Source organism: Chrysoperla carnea, chromosome 2 (assembly GCF_905475395.1).
Source record: "Chrysoperla carnea chromosome 2, inChrCarn1.1, whole genome shotgun sequence".
NCBI lineage: Eukaryota > Metazoa > Arthropoda > Insecta > Neuroptera > Chrysopidae > Chrysoperla > Chrysoperla carnea.
Genome location: NC_058338.1, coordinates 45,380,001 through 45,407,397, shown reverse-complemented (window position 1 = coordinate 45,407,397; position 27,397 = coordinate 45,380,001). Strand labels below are relative to the sequence as shown.

At 29.4% G+C, this 27,397-nt stretch overlaps 1 protein-coding gene across 1 annotated transcript in view; it reads right to left on the bottom strand.

The window, feature by feature from the left end:
* Positions 1-26,601, bottom strand: part of LOC123293913 — a 183,129-nt gene extending 156,528 nt beyond the window's left edge. The window contains exon 1 of the mRNA XM_044874906.1: positions 26,412-26,601. Within this exon, the coding sequence (XP_044730841.1) occupies positions 26,412-26,554 (143 nt within the window). The 5' untranslated portion in view covers positions 26,555-26,601. The remainder of the gene's footprint in view (positions 1-26,411) is intronic.
* Positions 26,602-27,397: the final 796 nt, after the last annotated feature.

Here is a 27,397-nt window from a genome sequence, read left to right as displayed (position 1 = left end):
ACTAATGGGCTTAATTCCGAGACCAGAACTCCAAATTCTTGAAACCTATTAAAGCTATGTTAATTTTGATTACAAATTTGAAAATTATGTCCCAAATTTAGTAGGATTACATACTTGGTTTATCAAAATTGGAAAAAATTTCGATGGGATAGAGCAAAATTAATTTTTTTGGATTCTGATGACGTCAGAAAGTTTAAAAATTTGATTTTTTTGATAACACAGGCAAATTTGTTCCGATCTTATTCGAATTTTTTTTGAAACCCACTAATTTTAGGTCATTATTTTCAGCTTTGATGTCAGTTTTTGGATACATATTACTAATGTGCTTAATTCGGAGACCAGGACTCAAAATTCTTGAAACCTATTAAGGCTAGGTCAATTTTGATTACAAATTTGAAAATTATGTCCCAAATTTAGTAGGATTACATACTTGGTTTATCAAAATTGGATAAAATTTGGATGTGATAGAGCAAAATTAATTTTTTTGGATTCTGATGACGTCAGAAAGTTTAAAAATTTGATTTTTTTTGATAACACAGGCAAATTTGATCCAATCTTATTCGAATTTTTTTTGAAACCCACTAATTTTAGGTCATTCTTTTCAGCTTTGATGTCAGTTTTTGGATACCTATTACTAATGTGCTTAATTCGGAGACCAGGACTCAAAATTCTTGAAACCTATTAAGGGTAGGTCAATTTTGATTACAAATTTGAAAATTATGTCCCAAATTTAGTAGGATTACATACTTGGTTTATCAATATTGGATAAAATATGGATGTGATAGTGCAAAATAAATTTTTTTTGGATTTTGATGACGTCAGAAAGTTTAAAAATTTGATTTTTTTGATAACACAGGCAAATTTGATCCGATCTTATTAGAATTTTAAACCCACTTATTTAATAATAATGGGGGTTTAACCTCCGTTTTTGTGACGCATGTCTAATCACAGAAGCCACCCACATCATTATTTGTTAATCTTTATTTATTCCATTACAAACATATTTACAATTACATTATTGATGTGGGTGGAGTCGGTTGCTTCGTTCTTATCCAAGCGACGACAATGTGATCAATTCTGCACTCCCATTAATTATAAATTGTTCACACTGCCGCTGCCTGTATTCGAACCCGCAACCTAAGTCTAAATAATCTAACGTTCTAAAACTAGCGCCTTAGACCGCTCGGCCATTTAGGCTCTTATTTAAGGTCATTCTTTTCAGCTTTGATGTCAGTTTTTGGCTACCTATTACTAATGTACTTAATTCCGAGACCAGGGCTCAAAAGTCTTGAAACCTATTAAAGCTAGGTTAATTTTGATTACAAATTTGAAAAGGACGACCCAAACTTAGTAGGATTACATACTTGGTTAATCAAAATTGGATAAAATTTGGATGTGATAGTGCAAAATTAATTTTTTTTGGATTTTGATGACGTCAGAAAGTTTAAAAATTTGATTTTTTTGATAACACAGGTAAATTGGATCCGATCTTAAAAGTCCGTAAAATATATAGATTGTTTTGACAGGACCAATCACGAATGTGAATATATCTATCTCTAAAACACAAATGCAATAGATGTTATACATATGAATGGTCATTCACAAATCTAATATTTTAAGGTTTGTTCTTTATAATTTATATATATAGTAGTACTGAATTTATTTTGCATGGAACTTTGCTTTGAACACATTTTTCTGATATTAATGTTCCCTAAAATAAAATTTTAAATTTCTCTTTGACTTGATGTTCATCTTTATAAAAATTTCAATGCAATATAGTAAAAATACATAATAGTAATTAAATATTAATTATTGTCTGCTTCAGCTTAGAAAACACACAAACACTACGCAGATTTCATGCTCCAAATTCTTTTCGTCTAATTTCATATTGAACAAAAAACCAGAATAAGTATTAAACTAAAATGGTTATTTAAAAAAATATTTTTATAAACCTAAAATGAATAAATTATATGTTTCAAGTCAAGTGAACATATTTTCTATACCCTTTTTTGGATTATAATATACTACGAGGCATTAAAAGTATAAACATAAACATGAGTAGGTTATGTCATCATATTTTATTATAAACTTTTATTATATAGTATGTTTTAAAAATATTATAAGTGGAAGCATAAATCGATTTTATAAAATGTATTTATTTTGAAAATTATAGTTTCTTCAAAGGTGTACATGCAGTTACAAGCAACAGAAAAATGTATACAAAAACATTCATAACATGTATGGTGAATGTATGGTTAAAAATTAGTTTTTGTTTATAAAACTGAGAAAATACTTTTACAGTCTGCCATTCATTTAAATAAAAGGGAAGACTGATCAATACAATAAAATTGATTGGCAGACGGTTTTTCCGTGTAAAAACTTTACCATATTCAATATTAGTTAGTAAAAAAAGTATTGTTATGTTAAAGTTTGTACGCGAGAAAACCGTCTGTCAATCAATTTTTAGTGCAATGAACAGTCTTGATTTTATTTAAACGAATGGCAGACAGTAAAAAGTTTTTCTCTGTGTTTTAAAAAGAAAAGTTAATTTTTAACAACGCATTATTAATTCGTTATGAACACTATTTTATACATTTTTCTGTTGCTTGTGGCTGTATATATGTCCTCTAACATTAGCAGACTGTAAAAAACCATGGATTTTTAAAACTTGCCTGGAGAAGTTGGACAGAAATTTGTAGGACTTGATTTTAATGCAATATTCTCTATTCTTGTAGGAACTTTATTCTATATCTGAGGGAGAATAGTGGTCACAAAATGCTTCCAATTTTTCAATAAAAAGTGTTGTTAAAAATTAGTGAAAATTTTCAGGTAGGACACTGTATAATTATATTGACTCACGGTTGTAATTTATAAGTAAAATCGATTATTTTTGAAACAATGCTCGTCAAAAAGAGTTCAATTTAATTGAAAATTAAAGTTAAATATGTACAGTTAGCGGATTTTATTAGTGAGCTTTTTGGCATGGACAATTATACACTATAGAATATGGGGGAGGGGTTGTGCTCAAGAAAAGACTTTGCCCCCTTTTTTTTTAAAAAAAAAGATGTATACAAATTTATTCCTTCGTAATTTTATGAAGATTATGTTTGTACTTAACCGGAAATTAGAAATAGACTGGGTTCTGTTGAAATTGCCTTGGGAATAATTTCTTTTAAATAATCGGTTATTATTGAAGTATTAACTCACGTATACGTAGCGATATATTTTATTCAAGATATTTCCGTTAGACAGAAATTTAAGTTACTTCCAAGATGGCTGCGTCGAGATTTTAATATCAATCAAAAACATCGTCGTATCTACCATGCTGTAGCAAGGCTCGATTTTGTAGCCTTAATCAGAGTGGAGATATACACTCCCAAAATTTCTCCGGGAGACCAGATAACATAAATTCACATAGCTCGTTAAAATTACTTCCTTTTCAATATTTCATAAACTCTTTGTGTATTCCTTATTAAGGAAATAATATACAATAATGACTTTAACGATATGTTCATATAATTCCAAGAGCCGACAACACATTTTAGAGTACGGATTTGATGCATAAAGTTATATAGCTTAAAAGTATCGTCTACGATAGATGTATAGGGAATGATAAGTCTCGGTGACATTCATAGGTGGGACAGGTACTGCGTAAAGTAAAGTATAAAGTGTTAAAAGATATTATTGATGCAGCATAAAATAAATAAATTATAGTTGTGTCAATAATAAGCGTAATATATGTACCTCAAATCGTTTTAGTCGTGGGACAAAATATGGGCCCCATATATGGGCCCCATATATGGGCCAAAAGATATCATGAGGTTAACCTGCTTGTACTGGTAATACGTACAACCATGTGAATGTTGTGTTTTAAGACATATTTGATATTATTGCGTTAGCGTGCACATGAGTTTCAATTTAAAGTAATTGTTAGTTTTGTTTAACAAAAATTTACTTTAAACAGTATCAATGGGGTGGTCCTGTTCGATGTCCATCGACTCAAGTGATTTGCGGTTCATATATTACGCTTATTTTTGATACTAAACTATAATTTTTATTATTTCATGTTGCTTCAGTAATATTTTTTAACACATATTGTTTACCTTACTTTTACCTTGCATAGTACCGTATCTACCCTACCTGTGAATGCCACCGAGACTAATTATTCCCTATAAAACTATCAAAGACAATGCTTTTAAGCTATATATATCTTGATGCATCAAATCCGTGCTCTCAAATCTGTTATGGGCTCTTGGACTATATGGAATTAAATAATACTTACGAAGAGATATTAATTATAGATAATTAATAGCATATCTTAAAATAATATCTTTCACAGTTAAATTGAGATTCCAACGTAACGATACCAAAAATTATTATTGGTTACCTTGGTGAATAAATATATAAGACTGTTAGTTATTACTTGATGTTGGTTAATTACAAACAGTACAATATAACACTTAATTGTAATTTGATTTGTAAGACGATAAATTCATCTGACCTCAATATTATTATAACTTGTCATAACATAATTAGTTAAGTGATGATGATCATGTTTTATGGTCATTGGTCAAGCTATATTGGTTCAATATTAAAAACGATTATAAGTATAAGGCTAGCGTGTATTTTTAATTTTACCGCATAGGGTAGTTCTTGTAAACAGTACAAAAAATAAATCGAAATTTTCAATACGTCTTTACGATCGTGGTTAGAATAATATCATAAAACTATTTTTAGTGTTTGTGTGCGTTCTTGTGTGTGTGTTTGCGGTAATTTTTTCGTTCACGATTTTTCGGTGTTAGTGATCTTACGACGCGACGTATAGAAATTGCGGCGCTGGGGGGTGGAGAGGAAGCTTTCTATTAATATAAACTTAAAGTCCAAACTTTGATAATTCGTAAAGTTATATAAAATTACAATAGTTTCGGCCACACGGGCCTGATCAGAGAACGTATTGAGAATGTCTCCACATAAATTTGAACATACAGTATAGTCCTGTAAATGCAGCTTTTTATAGGAAAAGCATTTCTACATGTTATTTGAGAACCGGAGAATTATAAATAAGACAAAAATGGAGAATTCTTATTTTCTTTGTTTTCTAAGTAATAATTTTTCAATATAAATTAAACACATACAAGTGAAATTTACAAAATTTAAAAAACCTCCGACAAATTTTTCGGGTACGAAACCCTAAATTCGCACTTGAAACATAGCTAAGAACACTCTCTTTTAAATGACCTTTCAAACAAAACCAAAATCATAGCCGGTTCATCCGTTTAGGCGCTACGATGCCACAGAGGGACAGACAGACAGACACACACACACACATAGCGGTCAAACTTATAACCCCCCCTTTTTAGTTGGGGGGTTAAAAATAATATTTATTTACATGATATTGGCATTACTAGAAAACTAATCTTATATATTTTGGCCCTTTGATGAAATACATGACTGCACTGTTTTTAGTGGAAGACAATTTGACTATTTCACCATTAATAGACCTATCTCAGAATGCTATTTAAAATTTAAGATTTAATTGCAAAAATTTTCACCATTTGTACGATCACACACCTAAATTGGATTTATTTCTGTAGGGATATGTGAAGTCACTACATTGTGCCGACAAATCATAGACAAAGTACCCCATGGAAACCAAAATTTGAAATTGCTTCAACTTGGAGCATTTTTAACCCCCGAACTAAAAAAAGGGTGTTCTATGTTTGACCGCTATGTGTGTGTGTCTGTCTATGTCATTATAGCGCCTAAACGGATGAACCGATTTTAATTTTTTTGGTTATAATAACTATGTTTCAAGTGTGAATCTAGGGGTCCGTACTCGAAAAAAAAAATTGGTGATGATCTTCCAAATCGACTCAATTTGGAAAAGGCTTTAAGGGAAAAGGAAATTTAACGAAGAGTGTTCCTAGATATGTTTCAAATGCGAGTTTAGGGTTCTGTAGCCGAAAAATTTGTCGGGGGGTTTTTTAAATTTTGTAAATTTCACTTGTTTATTCAGACAATCATTTTTTCCTTGAATAACACTTTGAACTCTACAATTTGATATGGGTTTGATTACTGTAACATATTGACCAAGTAAATGTGTGAATTTTGCAACAAAAAATTTCTTCCCCTACTTTTGGGGTTATACGGAATCCAGGTAACCATGGCGCTTATTCTTTACAAACGTGCATACTATCATTCCTGATGGTCTTTATCAATATAACAGATACTCTGGAAATTTTGCAACCGCTTCTTAGACCATTGTAATTACGTTTCTGGAAAGTGTTTTTTTTAATCGGAAAACCTAAATTTAAAAAAAAAATTGTATTAAAAAGATCATGTTTAAAGGTTAGCTAGTTTCAAAATAGTTCTTTTTGTTACATAATTTGCATGGAGAAAGATGATATTTTCATTGCGGTGAAAATACTCATGATGTTAATATGGTATTATGCATGTAGCCATTTGAGTAGCCAAACAAAACACCACACCAGTAAAATATTATATTAAATAACACTGCAGTTAGCTTATAGTGAAATTTTTTTTGTTTGGGGATTGTCTACTGTAGGTTTGTTTTTCTTTCCCTGTATATAAAATGTTTGCACACTTCGTCGCGTCGGTTAGTACTGACCCGTTTGTTTGGAAAAAGTATTAAAAGATTAGAAAAATTAATGAATACGATGTATAAAAAAGTTTTAATTACCACATCTAAATGAACCACAGAAAAAAAAACTAGAAAAAGCCATAGAACACTCAATGAATATAAATTTTCTGAATAGTAGTGCTCGAGTTGTGAAAATTTTTATATTCTATGAATTTTTAAAGAATGTATGAGCATGATAACAATGTTTGATTTAAAGGCTAAAAATTTAGACTTAGACTTTTACTTAAAGAAAATGTGGTTAAAATTTCAGCTTAGGTTTCCAATAAAACAAAGTTTTAAGAAAAAAATCATTGAAAATCGTTAGAAATTACATTGCTTTTATGGAAAAATCTCAAAAAACGACACATTTTCAAAGTTTTTGATAATTTTCACTTCGAACGAATGAAAACCAATCAAAAGAAACTTTTTAATAAAAAGTAAACATATAAGCAATGCCATAGAAAAGAAAAAAAACCAAGTGTCTCCATCCATATAAGGGATGTACGAGCAGTGTAGATTTAGGGTTAAAATTATTTTTATCTTATTTTCAACTTTGATGATAATTTTATGATATCTTCATGAATGCAGACGAAAAATAACAATAAAATTTTTGTTTCCACTCTGTGGTTTCGGAACCGAAACGGTGAATCGATAAACGGAAATGAATATTAAGTTTTTAGTTTTTTATAAGTGATAAACATTATTTAGCAGAAAGAAAATTCTACTATATTATAGTACCTAAAATTATAGTACCTGCCAATGTTATGAAATCAACAATTTTTTTTAAAGCCTAGATCGAAAATGGGAAACCAGGCATGAGTCAATATCTGACATCCAGGTATCAAATGATGATATCATTTAATGCTTGTACAACACTAGCTCTGTCTTAGTTTCCAAGTTTGATTGGATTCTACATAAAATTCAAAATTCTTGTTTATTAAAAATTGCCTTCTTGTTTCTTTGTAGGCCGGTATACCAATGAAAGTCAGTCATGGGGACTGTCGACGGAAGTGAAAACTTTGAAACAACTGTGTTTGTTTTTAAATTTTTTAATTAAGTATAAAAAATTAAAATTTCATAATTTGTAAATTTAAATTATTAAGGTGTGCATAAAAAACTATTATAAGTAATAAATAAAAGCAACAACACACAGTTTTTCCAAGCGGTTACCCATCCTAGAACTAAGTGATGCACAATATCGCTTAACTTCAGTGATCGGTTGATAATCGATGTTTTCAATGTGGTTTGTATGAGGATTGACGATGACACGTGTTCCGCGATTTTTGTTCATTCAAGAAGTACTCAACGTTCCTAAAGAAATTTTCACTTCAAAAATTTGTAATTTATCCCAGAAGGTAAAACAGACCTATACCTACATAATATTTAAATAAAATAGGTATATAACGTCTGTTTGTATAGAGTATTTGAGTTGAGAAAACTATTCCCGAACGGAAAAAACTATATAAGCATACTGACGACGTAGTTTACCACATACTGCAAAAATTTATTATTAGTTTGTCATCAGCATCGTAAATGTAGTTGTAATTTTACGATACAGCAACTTTACGATACATAGGTAGATATGTAGGAAAATTATTATGGAAAAAATAGTAAGTGTGTTTAAAACTACATTACATAAGATTCGAAGTACAAAAGAATTGTGTTGTTGAACAACATTTTTTTTTTTTCTTTTTTGTGTATAAAAAATGGAAAGATTATACATAGTTTTAGATTATAAAACAAATCTATTTTTATATATTTTTATAATACTTTGAGATAAAATTTTAAAATGCTTTTCAAAAGTGGAACGGAAACGACCCAAGAAAAATTTTGTAAAACGTCGTATTAGGCACTTAGGTAATAACATTTTTTGGAAATGTAATTATAAAAAAAGTTTTTAAAAATTAAGCGAAAGCCATTTTTATTTTAAAGTTTTTTTTTTGCATTTAGATTAAATTAACCTTTTAATCAATTATTTAACATATCTCGTCACAATAGTAAAAAAATTAGTTTTATATCAGAAAAATTTGGATTTTTGAACAAGAAATAATAAAAATTTTTTTATTGTATGGTATTGTACTAAGATTAGGTTAGGTTAGGTTATATTGACTGCCTGCGAAGGACATACTTAGGCTATAGAGCCCATGATATTGTACTTAATACAATATAATACTGAAAAGGATTTCGTCGAGAACAAGTGTTTATATTAGCCTAGAAATGAAATAGATGGACTTACAGTAACTCGGTCACTAGAAGAACATCAATTAACATCCATGCAAAAATTGATATTTTTACCCTCTTTTTGTTTTAATATTTGTCACTACGGCTCGAACATAGCACACTTTCACAAAAAACTCTTTGAAATTTGTGAATATATTTTTAAATTTTATGCGTTTTAATTAACTTGATTAATTGAACGTAGATTTAAAAAAAATTTTCTTCAAGAATTAAGATATTATTTTTAATAAAGATTTGAAATAAAAATTTGTGAATATTTTTTATTCAAAAACCCGATTCAAATACCTTAAGCAGAACATATTTTTTGGTTATTTTACATATCATCTAGCAAGTATTTTCTTTTGCTAGATTTTTGCCATTTTATGGGAACATTAGAATACGAACCAGGTCCGTATATTGATAGTTTTTTTTTAAATCTTAAATAATTTGGGCTCAATTTTCTGTGTAGATTGATGAAGAATTAATTCATGAGTGTCAATAGCAGGTAGTAAAAAAGCTTCACTACACTATTTTCGGTGTGTCGCTCACCATTTTTAATCCCCGCCCTAAAAAAAGGGGTGTTATAAGTTTGACCGCTATGTATGTGTATGTGTCTGTCTGTTTGTCCGTGACATCGTAGCGACTAAGCAGATGAACCGTTTTTGATTTTTTTGGTTTCGTTTGAAAGGTAATTTAATGGAGAGTGTTCCTAGCCAGATTCAAGTTCGAGTTTAGGGTTCTGTACCCGAAAAATTTGTCGGGGGTTTTTAAATTTTGTAAATTTCACTTGTAATGTAATAATTAACTATGGCCGAACAGGAAATTTGCAGAACAAAGACGTATTATGCGCGGGTTCAAAACTGTATATTAAGAGCCCTGAGTTTAGTTGTATAATGATGAAGGTTTTATGGTAGCTAAAAGAAACTAACAATCGAAGTAAATAGGGAGTAAGAAAATCGTAGTAAATAATCGAAGTAAATAGGGAGAAAAGACTTATCGGCGGCCGTTCGAATGCTTTCTAAATAATTCCTCCTAATGAGAATGATAATTTCTAACGACGTTTGCTAAGAAGTGAAATTAGGAATGAGCATTCGAATGCATTTGTTTCTTTAGTCATTTGCTTGTACATATCAGTGAGGTAAATCGACAATATTATAATTTTTATCTCGAGGCATGTTCCATAAAATTAAGTAAACGACTTACAAGTTTCAACATAAAATAATTTATCGATATGACCATGATTTTTTTTTTATTGTTTTAGAGAAAGGTAAGAAGAAAAGTTATACTGTTTAAATAAAATGTATAAAAAACTTGAATAAGTATGTACTTTAAGCTACAAACTTAACATAAAAATTTAACCTTATTATTCATATACAACCTTTGGGCGTATAAAACTAGTCTAATTATCCAATTTACTCACTTAATACAAGAAAATCTTGTAATCACTTAGGTAAAATTTTTCTCGATATAATAGTTTTATTAAAAATTTATACACTGATCCACCAAAATAGTGAGTTAACATTAATTAGGTCTCAATTAAAAGACGATAGATAAATTAAGAATAAATGGATAGTCGCAGGTTTTTCGACTGTTTTTACTTTGTTTTTCGTTATCGAGCCAAAATATCGTGTGAAATCAATTTTTGGCAATAACTATGAAAATATGAAGGATTTAAATGTACAAATAGAAAAGATAGAAAGGGGAACTGGAGACTAAGAGACTTAACATATCAAAATCTGCTTTGCAAGAATAAGATTATTTTATTGCTTGTATCTTTTATGTTTATCAATCTATTTTAATTTTGATTTCAGATTTGGTCATCTATTTTTGCCCATTTCCAAATTTTAACGAAAGATACATTGAAATCGATATCAAGGCAAAGGCCTATTGTTTAAATATATTTTTGCTTTAGATTGTTGATGATTATAATTATTTTCATATCGAATCTTGCGCATGTTCTAATCTAATTTGATAAATTTTTGTTTTTCTGTCTTTGCGTGTGACATTTTTATATAATTATATTTTTTTGCAATTTTTACTCTTTTCTTCGATGGAAATTGAAGGTCTCAATTTCAAAATCCCCTGATTTTAACGGTCAATTAAAGTGTTTTTTTTTTTTTTTTTTTTTTAAATCTTATATTTTCATATTTAGTAATCTATCCGGCCATAATTGACTCCCCATTTTTATAAATCTTTAATTGTCAATTGCCACGTTGGATTTGCTGTTTTATGGTTATCATTTTACAAAAAAATGGCGAACAATTTAATAGTTACGTTAGATTTGGCATATACATACAAGCGTGAAAAGCAATAATATGTTAAAAGTGTGTGTTATGTGATTGAACATTGAATCCGGAACAATACTGTATGAAATATAATTAATTCATTTCCATTTTGCAACTTCACTTTTATTTCAAAGTAGTGTATATACAATCACATTCATCGTTCTTCATCTTGTAAGTTACAAAGAGTGGCATAGTTTTTTCATTTGTTAAAGTTTAAATTACTTTACATACAGCAATTTATCAAATAAAAATTTAGAAAACTTAGAAAACTTTATTAATAAAATATTAATCTCTTTAGTTATATCACTAAATAAACAAGACTATATAGATGCGTCCTTGGGGGTAAAAATTTATATATTTCAGATTCTGCTTCGGAAAATTATTGTATTTATTGATCAAGTATTATAACAATTGATCAGAAAGTTTTCAGTTTTTAAAATTTTGATTTAATTATCGTTATTTGATAGTAGAAAAGATAAGTAAGAAAATGATTGTTCGATTTTTTAGATTTAAGTCATCTAAATTATACCACAAGATAAGATTTCATATATTGGTTAGTGGCTATAATTTCAGTTGAATGTCATCATTAACAATACTTTCGGTAGTGAAAAATAAATAATGATATTTGTTAAAAATTAATATTTATGTAGAAATATACTTAAATATTCTGATTTTGAGTTATAAAAGCACATTATTGTTTTTATTATATTAAAATTAAAAATTGTAATTTTTAATCTGGTTGGCCTAAAACGTGGCCTAAAACACGAGCCGCCATGATATGACATCATATAGGCAAAAATAATATGCAATAATTAAATAATAAGTAAACTGATCAAACGAAATAAATGATAGGTTAGGTTAGGTTATACTGGCCACGAAGGACACACTTAGGCTATAGAACCCATTGTGATACCCTATATGTGTTTTACCACCTTTCCGCTAAATTTCATTTATCAGCCCCTCAATTTCAGAGGCTGAGTGCACGTCCATCATGCATATACCATGCACTACACTAGCCCATCACAACTATTAATTAAATTTATTTTGTTGCGACGGCGTGAATCGAACCCGCTACCCTAAAAATTGTTTAATAGATAAAAAATGTAAATGATAAAATTATTAAGCGCCCTTAATAATTTCAATCGTAATTTTGATGCGAGTCACTAGCCTCTGAAAATAGATCAAATTCCCAAGCAAAGCCAAGGTACAGTAATGTGAAAAATAATATAAAAATATATTAAAAACAACAATAGGAGCAGACATCTTATGGTAGAGCTTCGAAGATTGTGTCATAGTCTGAACACTGTAGCCCGAAATAGATAAAGAAAGTAAAATATAGTTTTAAACTGTTCAAAAACACAATCAAAATCTTGCTTACTTAACCGCTGAGCAATCAACGAAAATTGTGTGCCCGGAAAGAGCCTACACAAATGCAAGCGACAACAATTGTTGGGAATGCGCCAAGAAGTAAAATTGGTAGCCAATCTTGCTATGCTACTTCCCAACGTAGAGGAACAGATATTCAACTAAACAATTTACCCACAGTTTCCCGTAAAACAAAGCAAACTTTAGCTTTCGTGAATCAAGGCATGGTCTTAACCAAATTTTACACACAATTTATAAAATAATGAATAAATTTTTGATGTACAAATTAGGTTTTTTTTTGCCAAAGTTATAAAGTAAAAGTATAAGGGAAAAGTATCAGAAAACTTTCTTAATAAAATATTAATGTCTCTGGTTGTATCATGAAATAAATAAATTTTGTATTCAAAATATTGTTCTGTTTTGTGTAAGGATAGTAGAAGCACTTACTCGAGTTACGAGCCGGGGGATGAAACAAGTATGGAGATGAGTGTTTTTTTAAACCTTACATAGTATTAAATTCGCTTTTTTAAAATAATAATCTGCTACCTACTCACTAAATTTAATCAAAAACTTTTTAGTGCCCATTATGTAAATTATAATAAAACAATTTTAGTATTTTAGATCAGAAAATATTAATAAAAATATTTACATTTTTTTGTATGATCATTTAAAAATGGTTCTATAATTTTTTAAACAGTTTATTTAAAATCATCATTCATATTTATTTTTTATCTAAATCGTAAAAATCCTGGAGGAATCTTTGCTCAGCTTTTCAACATTTCAAGATTTTAATTTTCCATCGGAAAACTGGGAAGACAGAGACGAAAGACGACAAACAACAGACAGAACCGGAAATGGACTAATTAGTTGATTCTATGAACACCTATACCAAAATTTTTTGTTTATCATCAATATTTTTAAGCGTCATAAACTTGGGGCTAAACTTAGTATACCTTGCATATTACATATCTGCATGGTATAAAAAAAACTCGCATTATTCATAATTTTCAGAAAATATTAAAAGTGATTTTTTTTTATTATCCAGATACTTTTTCAAAGCTTTAGCTTAGGAATAAGCATTTAAACCGTACATTTCTCCGAAACCGCAAACTATGCATATACATTTTAAAAATGAAGTCACATTGTGAAAAAATAAAAAGTATCATGAAAATTGTATTTATGTGGAATGAGAAAGGTTTTAGGCATATATAGACAACAGAGAATTGTGGATGATTGTTTCATTTTCTCATCGTTAAAGCCTGTTCTTGTTTTGTTTCTCCATCTACAAAATTTTACAATTAAAATTATTTAAAATTTAAAAATATATCAGATATTATAACATACAATATAGACTTGGAGCCACAGATACAAAATTTCAAATTATTTGTAATAGTATGGCGATTTATTAATATCTCGAATTACGTAATAATTGGGAGGAAAACAATGGCCATAGTGCTGATCTTGATCGTGATAATCGGAATAAGTTTTGCTAAATTTACATAAGTTATGCAAGAATGCATATTTGAAAATTGCAAAAAGATAAATTACCTAAGCATAAGTATCTGTTATTCATGGCGATCTGTATCTTATATATTTAAACGAGCAACTCTTGTCTCTCGTTTAAATATATAAGATATAGATCGCCATGAAATTGTGGGTGCCATGGCTAACTGGGATAAAGCGTAATCTGATCTAAATCTGGGATAAAGTAGTAAAGTAAATCAATTTTCATACGGAAGCATTAAGAGAGAACATCACAGGAGCATATATCGGTAATAAAAATAGTAGTTGTAGGCTTTCAACTGATTTAATGTCCATAGGGCACCTAGGTAGGGTAACGGCGTTACATGTCCGCAGGAAGAAAATAAATAAAATCCGCAGGCAGCTATGAGATCACAAATTGTGAAAATATTCACAATTTGGATTGATTGTTGTTCCCAATTGGCGTAGACTTCCAATAGGAACAATGTTGCATGCATTGTTTTCATTCACACTTTACGTTTTAGTCGAGTCAAATACGTTTGAATTCTAGATCCCACTAAATTTACACAATTACTATAAAATCCGGCCCTGATTTACAGTTCCATTTACAGAACCAACGGATATTATTGTACTTGTATGAATGTAGGATATGTATATATTTCGTTGTTGTCTATTTACTTAAGTTATGAATAATATAACAAATTGAAAACGACATGAATTTAAGAGGGTTTATTCATTATTATTATTATTGTAATATGAGAAAGTATATGTGATATCTATGTATATGTATTATTAGTCGCATCAATGAATGTTTGTATTCGGGAGTCTTCAAAAACAGCTCCGATTTTGATGATTTTTTTTAAATGTGTCCTTTTGAATATCATTTCAAATCAGAAACCTCACAGAGGGGGAAAATAATTTGAAGGGAAAGTACGTCTGTTCTAACATGTTCTGAAATTACGCATGTTCTGACTGATAGATCGACGTGCAGCCTAAATCGCTTCTGATAGAAGCTTGAAATTTCGTGAGAATATTGATTTTACTTTGAAGTGTCATTTAAGAAAGGATATTTCCAAATGCATCCCCTTAAGTGATGAAAGTTTGTATGAAAATATATATAAACAGTCATTTTTGAGTTCACTATACGTAACTGATTTTAAAAGTTTCTTTCATCTATAGAATGCTACATTTCCAGCAAATGACACACCAGTATTTTATTTTCAAAAAAATTAGGGGTTCGCACTAAAAGTTAAAATCCAATAATTAGTGAACAAAAGTGAAGGTAAGGAAATTGAAGACTATAACGAAGATAACTGCTAGTTATTTATATTGTTGAAACAATATGTGTGGAATTTATAAACAAAAAAAGTAATGAACTCAAAAATGAATGTTTCACTTTTTAATGGATGTTAACTTTTGGTGCGGAACCCTATTTAAAAAAAAATAAAATACAGCCCATGTTACTTTCTGATAATGTAGCCATTGTATTGGTGAAGCAATTTTTAAAATCAATTATGTGGGAAACTAAAAAATGAAGGCTTGTATAGATTTTCATAAAAACTTTCATCCCTTATTTCATTATTTTAGGTGATAAATTTTGAAAAATCCTTTCTTAAATGATACCTACAGTATAAAATCAATATCCTTTCGAAATTCCAAACTTCTACCATTAGCGATTTAGGCTGGCGACGATGTATCAATCGAGACATTGCGTTTCCTCCTTCAGATTATTTTCCTCCTTTGAACGGTTTCTCATTTTTAAAAATCATCAAAATCGGAGCTGTTATTAAGGATTCCCTTTAAGAATGGCTATTTTATGTATTCCTTTATGCGACTATATATACATAATACATATGTATTTTACTATTATAAATACATTTTACGACAGAATCAATATTTACCATAACAGCCATGCGCTTAAACTGAGAATGGAGTGTGTAATATGTTTTCTTCCTTTCATATACCTATATATTATATTTATAAAAATGACGGATGTGTCTGTGATGCTGGGGATACAGAATCCTACCACACTGGTTGTTGTAATTCCTTATTATATTATTTTGATATCAAAACATTAACCATTAACTAATTATATAGTACATATGCATACTTGAAGGCATCAAAAAACTTTGGTTATTAGTCACTTGGCTAGTTACGATAGAGTATTACGGAATGATTAGCTATACTACATTTTATAACTGGGATTTAGTAGAACATCTTCTGCGATTAATACCACTCATCACTTTCAACTAGTTGCACGAAATTGTGTAAAATTATTTCAATATACACCACTTATACATTGTGTTCTATTATTGATAACAGAAAATTATTTCAATAAATTAAGCTTATCAACACAATTGGAAAAGCTATTTACCAAATTTCGATCTGAGGCCTAAGTCGGAAGATGTGACTATGGGAAAAATAGAAAGACTTGTGCATTCACAGATCAATGAAACTCATAAAACGTAGGAGGGGGGAATCATAAAACAGTAATTGATTGTAAATTGGGGAGGGAGTATTAAAAAAAATATGTTGCTGTCTTTATTTATAAAGAAATCATTAAAATAATACATATTTATCAAATTATTTCACCAATACAGAGACACTTGTGATGTGGGAGGTATCACATATATATTACTGTATACATACATAATGGTTGAGTCCATTGAATGCAAAAATCATAGGGATAATTAACTGGTACAATCACACTATAGTTAATAGTTTCTTGTAATCAAATAATTTCATTTCCTCTGCTTACATCATAAATAAAGAGGTTTTTTTTTGGCAAATGGCTACAAACTGAATTCTTGTATGCTTACACGTCTATTTATATGAATAAGTAGTTACTACAGAATGTTAATCTGAAATAATTGACCTTCTGTTCTGCAGTTTGTGCTGAACAAAATTTTACAATATTTGAAAAAGATGAGAATAAAATTTTCTGAAATTATTGAAATTTTGACCAAGAAATAAAATAGTTTTTGAGTTATGTTTGTCGAAATATCTATAGAAAATTGACTTGAGTAGAATAACTATAAATAACTTACATCTACATTATGTTTGTGGTATGTTAAAGGGCGTATTTGGTGTTGCTAAGTCTGCTCCTAATAATACAGTTTTGTTTGAGGTGACGAAGTTTCCATTGTTGATTACATAACTCAACAACATGTAATGTAATTACAGGATTATGACTTCATGAGAAAAAGGCCTACAATGAGAGATAATTTGGTGGATAAATATGATATGGATCGAGGGATCTTGTGTTCAGAGCATTTGGGGTATTTGAAGAAAGAAGCAAGTGCCTAACTACTGCCTTCCGTGGGGGATATGTTTCATGGCATTGTTGGTATGACTTCTCTTGATACTTTTCACATTATCAGTCACTATGCACACGAAGCACCTTACCTGTCAGTTGCAAATAAGGAAATGCGAAGGGTTTTCGTGAACTTTCTATTAGATATGTCTGGGAGAATAAGTGTAAGGTAAATTGTGAACGACTAACTGTGTGTTCTATGTAATAGTGTTCAGTCAAGTTATCACCTGTAGTTTTAATATGGACGTATAAATAAAGTAACGCGCGAATATCTGTTTTGAAAATGAATTATTAACACTAGATCTAGTGCTGAATATAAGACATGAACGCTGAGTTAAAACAGTAGGACGTTTTTTAAAAGATTTAATGGATAGAAGAGCAAATAGATTATGAATGGTGTATTCCTCTCATTATGCGTACTTGATATATGTATTAATTTTTAGATATGTAACTTGATTCGCTCATTTGAACAAATCAATAAAGAATGATTATTATTATTATTATTATCCATTCAATGCCCCTGGCGCAGAGTCAGAGTTTTCCTATTAAAGAATAGCATTGAATGGCAAGCCACCTTCCATAAAAATGCAAATAATATTTTATATTATACGAGAGAAAGTCCATAATGAACATTGTAGCCCGGTATAATAATTCTGGTGGGCATACATAAAACGCCTCTTAAATATTTTTTTATCTCACTGTAGTAGGCTCGCTGTATTTGTTTGTCAGTAGGATGGCTGTTCATTTATTTAACAACAAAGGCTCTCTTCAAAAACATGCGATTAAAATTGTAATGGAATTCATATCTTTTTATGAGCCTGGAGTATATAAGTGGTCAAACGCCTTTACGTGAAGACGAACTCCAAGACTGTTAGAAATGTTTTTTTTTAAACATAATTAATTTGGGTATATAATAATAATTTCACTAATTAATTAAAATTTAGGGCCTACATTCAAAATAATTAATACCTTTCCACTTACATTTTCGAAATAGTATCTTTGAGATATTTAATTGGGTATTCATTGAGAGAATTATTTTTATTTTCAATAGGAAATCAAATCAAAATATTTCATATACTACATCCATTCATCGTACGATCTTTCAATATGTTATGACGTAGCAAGTGAACTAGCAACATATACAGGAAGATACAGAAACATTTGTCGTGTTGTGCACAGCTAAATATTCTTTTATATACCTTAATTTTACCAAAATTTTACATTAAAGTTGAAGGTCTATTCACAATATCAATTCTAGAGAGTATATTATGCACACAAAAGTTCTTACAAAAAGCTCAAGTCATTCAAGTTTTGAATGAATTGAACATATTATAGGTATGCAAATGAATGATCAGATTTTGGTGCCAAAATGGAGCTAAACCTATAAATTTGAGGAATTTTTTTCAAAATTTCTCGCCAAGAACGAAGCAAAATATCTTTTATGATAAAAAGAAAGATCGTTCGAATCGAGTTTTTATTTATGTTTTAGCCCTCATTTGACCATTAAAGGGTGCGAAAATCGCCGACTCATTTTTTTCGCGTCCAAGTATGAAAATATGAAAATATATTTTTGGTTTGATTTTTAACACCTTGTACATAATTTGACTTGATATAATTATAGAATAACATTAACATGTTAGTTACAACTTTGAGAAGTAAAATGTTAATTGATTTTAATAATTAATATAATATCAATTTAAAAATTCATAATAATTATGTTTGTTTATTAATTATTTATAAATATGGTACTACATATGAAATAGAAAACTTAAAAGTGTATCTTACATACTTTAAATATATTCACAAGTTTTTGGGGAAATTATGACTCCCATATGGGTGTTTGTTTGTTTTGAGTACTTGATAATAATAAAAGGTGTTTATTATAATGCCATGTATACATGTATACATAGTATATTAAGTTTAGTCCCAAATTTGTAACGCTTAAAAATATTTTGATGCTATGAACAAAATTTTGGTATAGGTGGTCATAAAATCACCTAATTAGTCCATTTCCGGTTGTCTGTCTGTATGTTATCTGTCATCTGTCTGTCCGTCTGTCATCACTATTACTCAAAAACGAAAAAAGATATCAAGCTGAAATTTTACAGCGCACTCAAGACGTAACAAGTGAGGTCGAGTTCGTAAATGAGCAATATAGGTCAATTGAGTCCTGGGACCGTAGGATCCATCTTGTAAACCGTTAGAGATAGAACAAAAGTTTAAATGTAAAAAATGTTCCTTATCAAAAAATAAACAGTTATTGTTTGAAACATTTTTTTGTAAACATCACTGTTTACTCAAGAGTAATTTATGTAAATATCGCATGATGAATATTTCAATTTCTGATTAAATAATATTGCAATGAGTTTCATTTAGTTACTTGTGATAGATTACTTATCTCTATAAGGCAAATATATGTAATTTTTTTTTTTAATGTAAATTTTATTGGGAAATATATAAAAATAAAAATTATTATTATTATCATACAAGTGCATATAAATAATATTAGTTTATTACTAAGGAAGTACATATTATATTACTTTTACCAAACTTATATTTCTGTAACTGTCATCAACAGATAACAGTTTTCACATTGAATTGATTAAATGATTAATGTTATCTTTTATAATGTATATGATTAGATTATCTACTTATTAATATAAAATATTCATATTTATTAAATATGTATTTCAAATTAATTTAAGGTAGTTTATTAATTTATGTTCTAGCAAAGTTGATTTGCTTTTATTCGTTTAACTAAATAATAAAATTAAATTCGAACTATAAATAGACAAAAAGAAACAAAAAATGTGGCGTGCAATATTATATTTTATTAAACTATATGCTCCAGTCGTATTAGTGTCAGGTCTTGGATTGCTGGGCACTGCTAAAGCAATACAGTATATAGTTGAAAAAAATAATAATAAAAAAAAATGAATTTTATGTTGTTAGAAAAGGTACGTAGTTCTAATTTACTAACAAAATTTTTACCAATCTTTTTTGCCTATACTGTCTTTTTGTCGACCACCTGTTATTGAAATATGTCACCACTGACTTTGTACTATGCATTGTTTTTGCTTTTAACGGAATTAAATTAAATAGTTTTTGTTTGTAAAAGGTAACGTAACAGATTTCACAATTAATAATGCTGCTTAAAATATGTACTGTACCTATATAGGATATTTTAAAAAAGGATTTTTTGTTAATGCCTCTTTTAAAGACGCAATTAATTAAATATAAAAGCAAAAAAAAAAAAAATAAACTCGACACTATTTATTTCATGAATGAAAAAAATTAAATTAAAAGATAAAAAAATCCGACTACGTTAACTATAGACTGAAAAGAAGCAAACAAGCCCAGCAGTACATAGCGACTTTAACATAGGGATCCATTAAAATCTATACGGACTCAAACCTTCCCAATAATGGACCCGAAGTTTTCTTTTTAGTTTATATTGAACGCATTCGGGTATTCTGATATTTTAAATCAATTATTTTTTCACACTTTTTAGTTAGGATTTTCAAATACCTATCCAATGATATCCATAATTCGCCAACTTTCATTTTCTGCCTATTTATGTATGTTTGGTCCTTTGAGCCGCTTGGTCCTCTTGAGACCAAACACGTGTGCCGATTTTAATCATTCTTACGTCAATGGATTTGACTACTTAATAGTTATTCATAGATACCCCACTTGATATGTGTTGATTACACAATCGTTTATTGTTTTACGTCATGTAAGTAAAGAAAGATATCCACTCCTCTTACACATAAAATACGTGTTAAAATACATATTAATATACAATACGAGTATAACTGTATACATACCATTGACGTTAGAGCTACATAGACTGAGTGTCAAACGATTGTAAGCGTGTCAACATCTGAGGTAATTGCTTAGGTAAAATCCATTGAATCGTAAGAAAAAATGTAAAGTGATAAGTGATAACAATTTTTTTAAGTCAAAAAGTGAAAAAGTTCAGTGAAATCACGATGTATTATGTAAAACATTTTGTGATATGAAAATTTAACATTCAATGTATGTTTTCTTTGATAAATGTCCCTATATTTAATGTATATTTTTTGGATAAATCTCCCTATATTCTTTTTTAGTATCCCTAGCTGACCTAAGCAATTACCTCAGTTGTTGACACGCTTCTCACTAAACGGAAAGATAGGCGATGCTTAGTCAATGTATAACTATAAAGTCAATGATACATACCATATGTTCCTAACTTCATTTCGAGATTTTTTCACGAGATTTTTTAGCCGTAAATTTGTGAATACTGAAATGGTTTCCAAATAGTTTTGATAACAACAAAATATAGTTTTAAAAAATTTCACAAAAGCGCCCTATTTTTTTTTTACATAAAATTGTTACATAAGTAGATTAAAAGTTATATAAAATGTAAGAAATTTAACCTTCTGGCAATACTGGTGGAAATAGCGCCGAACTTTCAAGCATTGGTGATGAACTCCGTATACACAGGATATATTTATATTTTATTGCCAAGGATTCAATCCTAATGGACAAATTAGTATATATATATTTTAGATTGAATTAAATTCTTGACATTGCTGAATGATAGCTTCGTAGATTTTGTGATGAGGGTAACATTTCGATTATACGGACTAAATAAATTATTATGTTAACGTTATGTTACGGTGTCCGTAAAAGGTGAAAATGTTAATAAGTTTCTCATTTTCAACATGTTCAAAAAATTATAAAATACTGCATCTATTTAAAATATACATATCTTGACATGTATGTAATGGTGGATAATTTTTATGGTTTCCATTTAAAAACAAAGTCGTTCAATATTTTTTTTTTTTTTAAATTCTATATTTATATAAAGTGAATGTTTTCTACCCCAAAGTCCAATTGTGCCTTTTCAACGAATGGTTACGTTTAAAGGCCCCCTGATTTAAAAAATACTTTTTTAGCCCTTGGTTTGTGCATGATGGGTTAAAATCGAAGGTGGAGCTAAAATTGCATATTTTTTTATTATTTCTTTTTTTCCAAAGAATTTTGTTAATTTTACAAATATTTCTTACAAATTCACACACTTTCAAATTTATAAACCCATATTTCTTCTTAAAACAAAAAAAAAAAGTTTTTGATTTTGCACCAGGGATTCCGGACTCCAATGCTAGGTGAAAACTCAGTTTTTCTTCATTAATTTTTAAAACTTAATTTTTGTTTTATTTCACCGCCCTAATCGATCAGATTTTGATAATTTTTATATATAAAAAATAAACATAGCTCAGCAATATTAATGATAATATTGTTTATATTATTTTAGATACCCTTCTGAAAAATTTCTTAAACAACAAGTAACTAATGGAATGAAGAATTTTAACAATGTCAAATTTGAAAATTATATAGAAAATGTTTGTTAAATAAATAAAAAGTTTGTATTAATTTTCCTTTGAGTGCATTTGATTTACCTCCTATTCCAATTTGAAATATTATATGTAATAGACAATTAGAAAAAAAAGGTTTCATTTACGAATCTTGCTGTTACATCTGTTTCATCGTAACTAAATGTATCAGTAGGTAATAAGGCTTTGCTTAGGCCATGGACATTATATTAAATTAACTCCACTTCTCTTGTTCGCTCCAGCAAACGCACACGGTCAAACATAGACATTGTACCAACGCCAACTAACACCATTTTGCAATTCTTTCGTGCATTTTAAAGCATTTTGACCATAGGTATTATAGTACATAAACTACTACTGGAACATGGACTATGATACAATGACTACTAATACCAACACATGTTCTGAAACCAGCTGAAATGAAAAAGGCATCTTTGAGTGGAGTCAGTAACGCTAGTTTTAACGTTTGTACAATCTCCCGTGTCACTCTACACTGCTTTCAAGCGTGTGGCCACGAGGAAACAACATCTTCGCGTTAGACGCATGTAGATGACGTACAAACAATCATTGTATAACATTAGACTTGTTCCACAGAAATCGGGAATTTTTAATGAGTACGCTTTTATGCTTAACTTGCAATAAAAAAATGCAATTAATTTCATGGAGTCTTGGTTGATTAGCAATTTTTTTTCTGAGGGGGTGATATAATAATGAGTATGCTCGATTTGTGTTCCCTTTAGAATAAACCGAAAATGAAATTACATCGTATGTGGTGAAAAAAAATTGTTTACTTTAAAAACGTTAGTGCAAAGTTTTGAGCACAACCTCTTTAAATGAAGTGAAATTATGTTTCTAATTAATACCCTAAAAGAAGTTTTTCATATTATCTAAATTCAAAAAACGGTTTCTTTATTCGAAGTTTCTGTATAGCGTTTATGCGCTCTGTATTTTGTGTGTAAAAGACCCAATCATTGTCTACGCACTGCATTAACAAAGATGAAATTTCATTTATTAGAAAATTATTATTTTTTAACTTTAACCATGCAAACATTTTTCGTAATAATTCCCTTCTCGTGTTGATCATATACCTCTAGTGCGTGATTGTTTCAATTTATAAGCATCTAGGGATTGCAAAATTTATATATTTTATTGGGTAACATAAATATTATTTTTATTAAAGAGTTGTGTGTGTCTTCTATTTCCCTTATTAGAATACAACCTCAATTGTCCCTTAGTGATATTACGATCTTCAAGGTGAAAATATAAAATTCACTTTTAATTAACGAAAAAAAAATAAATTTCAATGTTTTTTTACCGAATTTGTTACACACGGTATAATAGTCGATATTATACAATCAAAAATACCTAACTACATCCCTAAAATAACGTAATGCTATTTTAAAACACGTGTTACCTATAAACGGAATATAAAGCAATTAATAAAATGAAATCATTAGGCTTTTTAATTAAACCGAATATAAAAACAACAAGCGATGAATTTGATTTCTTGAAGCCAGACCAAACATATTATAAGTATGGTATAAAATTTGATGCCGTGACAGCTAGAACTATAGAACCATAGAAAACATAATAAAAATTAGTAAATATAAAAAATATTACTAGAAGATAATATAAAACAAATTTCAAATAATAATTTTCATTAGAACGGAAATTGTATCACTCTGATGATACCCGGTTCGAAAAACTGGTCCCTAATTTTCTCCTCTAGAAGTACAAATGCAGGAAATGAACTAGAATAGGTTAAAAATATTGAAAATTTGATCGATTCAGCTAATCTCTAACATACAGATGGCAAATTAAAAAAAATGTTCACCATGTTAAATAGTGATTCTAGACATGTTTTGGAATTTTCTAGAGAAATAAAAGCAACCTTCACAGTTTTTGCTATCAAGCAGCAACTTTGAACATAACTTAGGTAAAGCAATTTTGTTTACGGTCGGTCAACCAGGCTATTATAATTTACCCAAACTGCGAACTAAACATGTAATATGTAACACGAACTTGCGCATTGTACAGTACCACCGTTTTGACATTGACGCTTTTTATGCATGACTTCATTACTTAACACCGACATTCACTCTCATATCGATTTACGATCCCTAGCAGTAGGTATACCTACCTTGAAACTTGAAACGAAAATACATGATAAAATTTACGATTTTTTTTTTCGGGATAATATAACAACTTTCTTTCAGCGAGTCAATAAAAACATATTGCAACGTTTAACAAATATTTTCCTCGAATTGCCGGCCACGCCAATAAAAATCAAATAAATGTTAAAATACAGCTTAGATATTATTTTTCTGTGTTCCTTCGGTACATATATATTCATCAAACAAGAAACCAATTAAAAATTGTATTTACGAAAAAGTTTTTTTCTTTCTTTATATTACTTGAGAAGTTGAGATGAATATTTTTCATGTCAACCAATTAAATAAAATTATTAATAAATGGTGTTTGTGCTATGTATAAAGTAATTAAGTGTGAAAATATTAATGATATTCAAATTGCTTTTGATTATTGATTGACAGTTAAAGTGAACAACATTTTTTACCAGTTTTTCTAACACAGTTATTTCATTTTATTGAATTTTATTTCGTTTATAAATGCAATAATTAAAAAATTTAAATACTAATACGTCCTAAGCGATTAAATGCAAAACAACGTATCAGAAACCCACACGTCGAAGTATAATTCTGCATTCTATTGTGTTTCTACCTTATCTTGCAGCAAACTATAAGTATGCAGTGTTAGGTAACCATCATTAGGGTTTTTCTGTTTATGACTTATAATTAACCTGATATGACTGATTTCATAATATAGCCCTGGAAAATAAGGGTTTTTATGAAGTTATTTCACCGGAATTATCGTAATTCGGATGCAAAAATTGACCTATAAATGTCGCGAAAATATATTTTTTTATTTTTTCGGATTTTTTAAGCAGATCGCCTGCTTTAATAATAATAAGGTTGTAGTGAAAACATTTATTATTTTGAACAAAGCGAATTTAAAAAAAAAATAAATGTCAAGCAATAAATAATAAACAAATTCTTTTGTTCATGTCGCCTCCAAAAATTATTTAAAAATAGGCTATAAGCATCATGTTGAATATTTGTAACTTTCTGTCTAAGTAAAATAAGTCTGAACTTAAGTGATATTTCGTAAGCGATTATCTTTACCAAAGGAAGCAACATTATTGCATTGAAAGCCAAATAACGATTCACACAAAAAATAAATTTGGGGTTTTAATTGTATTTAGAATTGGAAAAAAAGTGATTCCCGTTTTTTATAAAAAAATACAATGTTGCCTTTATTCCTTCTCCTTGAAGTAATTTTGTTTGTAGAGTTACTAAAGTTTGTAAAAAATAAAAAGTAAAGACTTTAAATTATTTTAGTTGTTTTCAGTTAATTCGAGCAATGATTATAGTAATAACTACGCGGCATTTATTTTATTAGTTTAAGATATTGACAAAAATCCAAAAAACATTTCTTTGAATTTTGTCATTTTCGGATGCGCAAGCAAAAATTTAGGGTACGCAAATTCCCTTTTTTCTTCTATGGTTGGGGTTATATTTATGTGAAAAGAACCCACGTTTTGACTTAATTTTGCAAATTTTACTCATTTTGAAACAAAAATCGAAATTATATGACCTACCTAGTAATTAAAAATATAAATTTTGTTAATAAAAAGTTGAAAATAATCTTACCTTTGCTTTGATTGATTGTTGGACATAAATGATTTTGGCAATGATAAAGATCTTTGTTGCGATTCTGTCAAACTAACGGGTGTACGACGCGCTAGTTCATCTTTTCCATCAGCCGGTGCACTACCCGGTCGCGTTAATATCATTTCACGTAACTGATCACTTTGTTGCGATGACGTATTTTCATCTAGCGGTGTAGAACCACCTGAACTTTTAACATTTCGCGGACTTTTTGTTCCTGTACGATCTGACGTCGTTACCCAAATATCACTACTCGAAGATGAAGATACATTACCCATCACGGATGGCGAACGACTATTAGCACTACCACTTTTTGGTGATGTTTTAATGTCACGGTTGTCATTGCTATTATCGCGTTTGTTTGGATTTAAACGACGGTGTTCTCGTCGTGCACTGCGATCATTGATAATAATTACTTCACTTGGAATAAGCTCGTTATGCGAATGTTGAGAAGAAACTTTACTAGTTCGTCGTATATTGGCATTAGTTCGTGGCATTGGGACTGGATTTTTACTTCGTTTTTTGGTTTCATGTCTATCCAGTTGTTCATCTTGTTGAATACGATCCAAAACGGCAGGTGTTGATCGACTATCAGATCGAGGAGTTTCACCAGGTGATCGTTGATGTGAAGGATAACTTTGAGATACTCGCATATTTCCCGAGTAAGTATTTGTAGATGTGCTAACACTTTCGCGATGAGCACAATGTGGCCAAAAATCACAAGTATTTGAGTTACATGCACTTGTTACCTCAATCGTTGGACTAGGTGAAAATGTGCGATTCGATGGATTTGCATTCGGTGTGGTGGAACCTCTTTGTAAGACTTTTTGTCGCTGTTTACTTTTAGTATTTGGCACAATGTAAACATTAAATCCATTATCATAAGGTAGCCGGGTAGCTTCCGGCGGTACATCTTCATCTTTTTCTTGGTAACGTAAAGCTAATAACGCTTGAGCAGCAGCTCGACT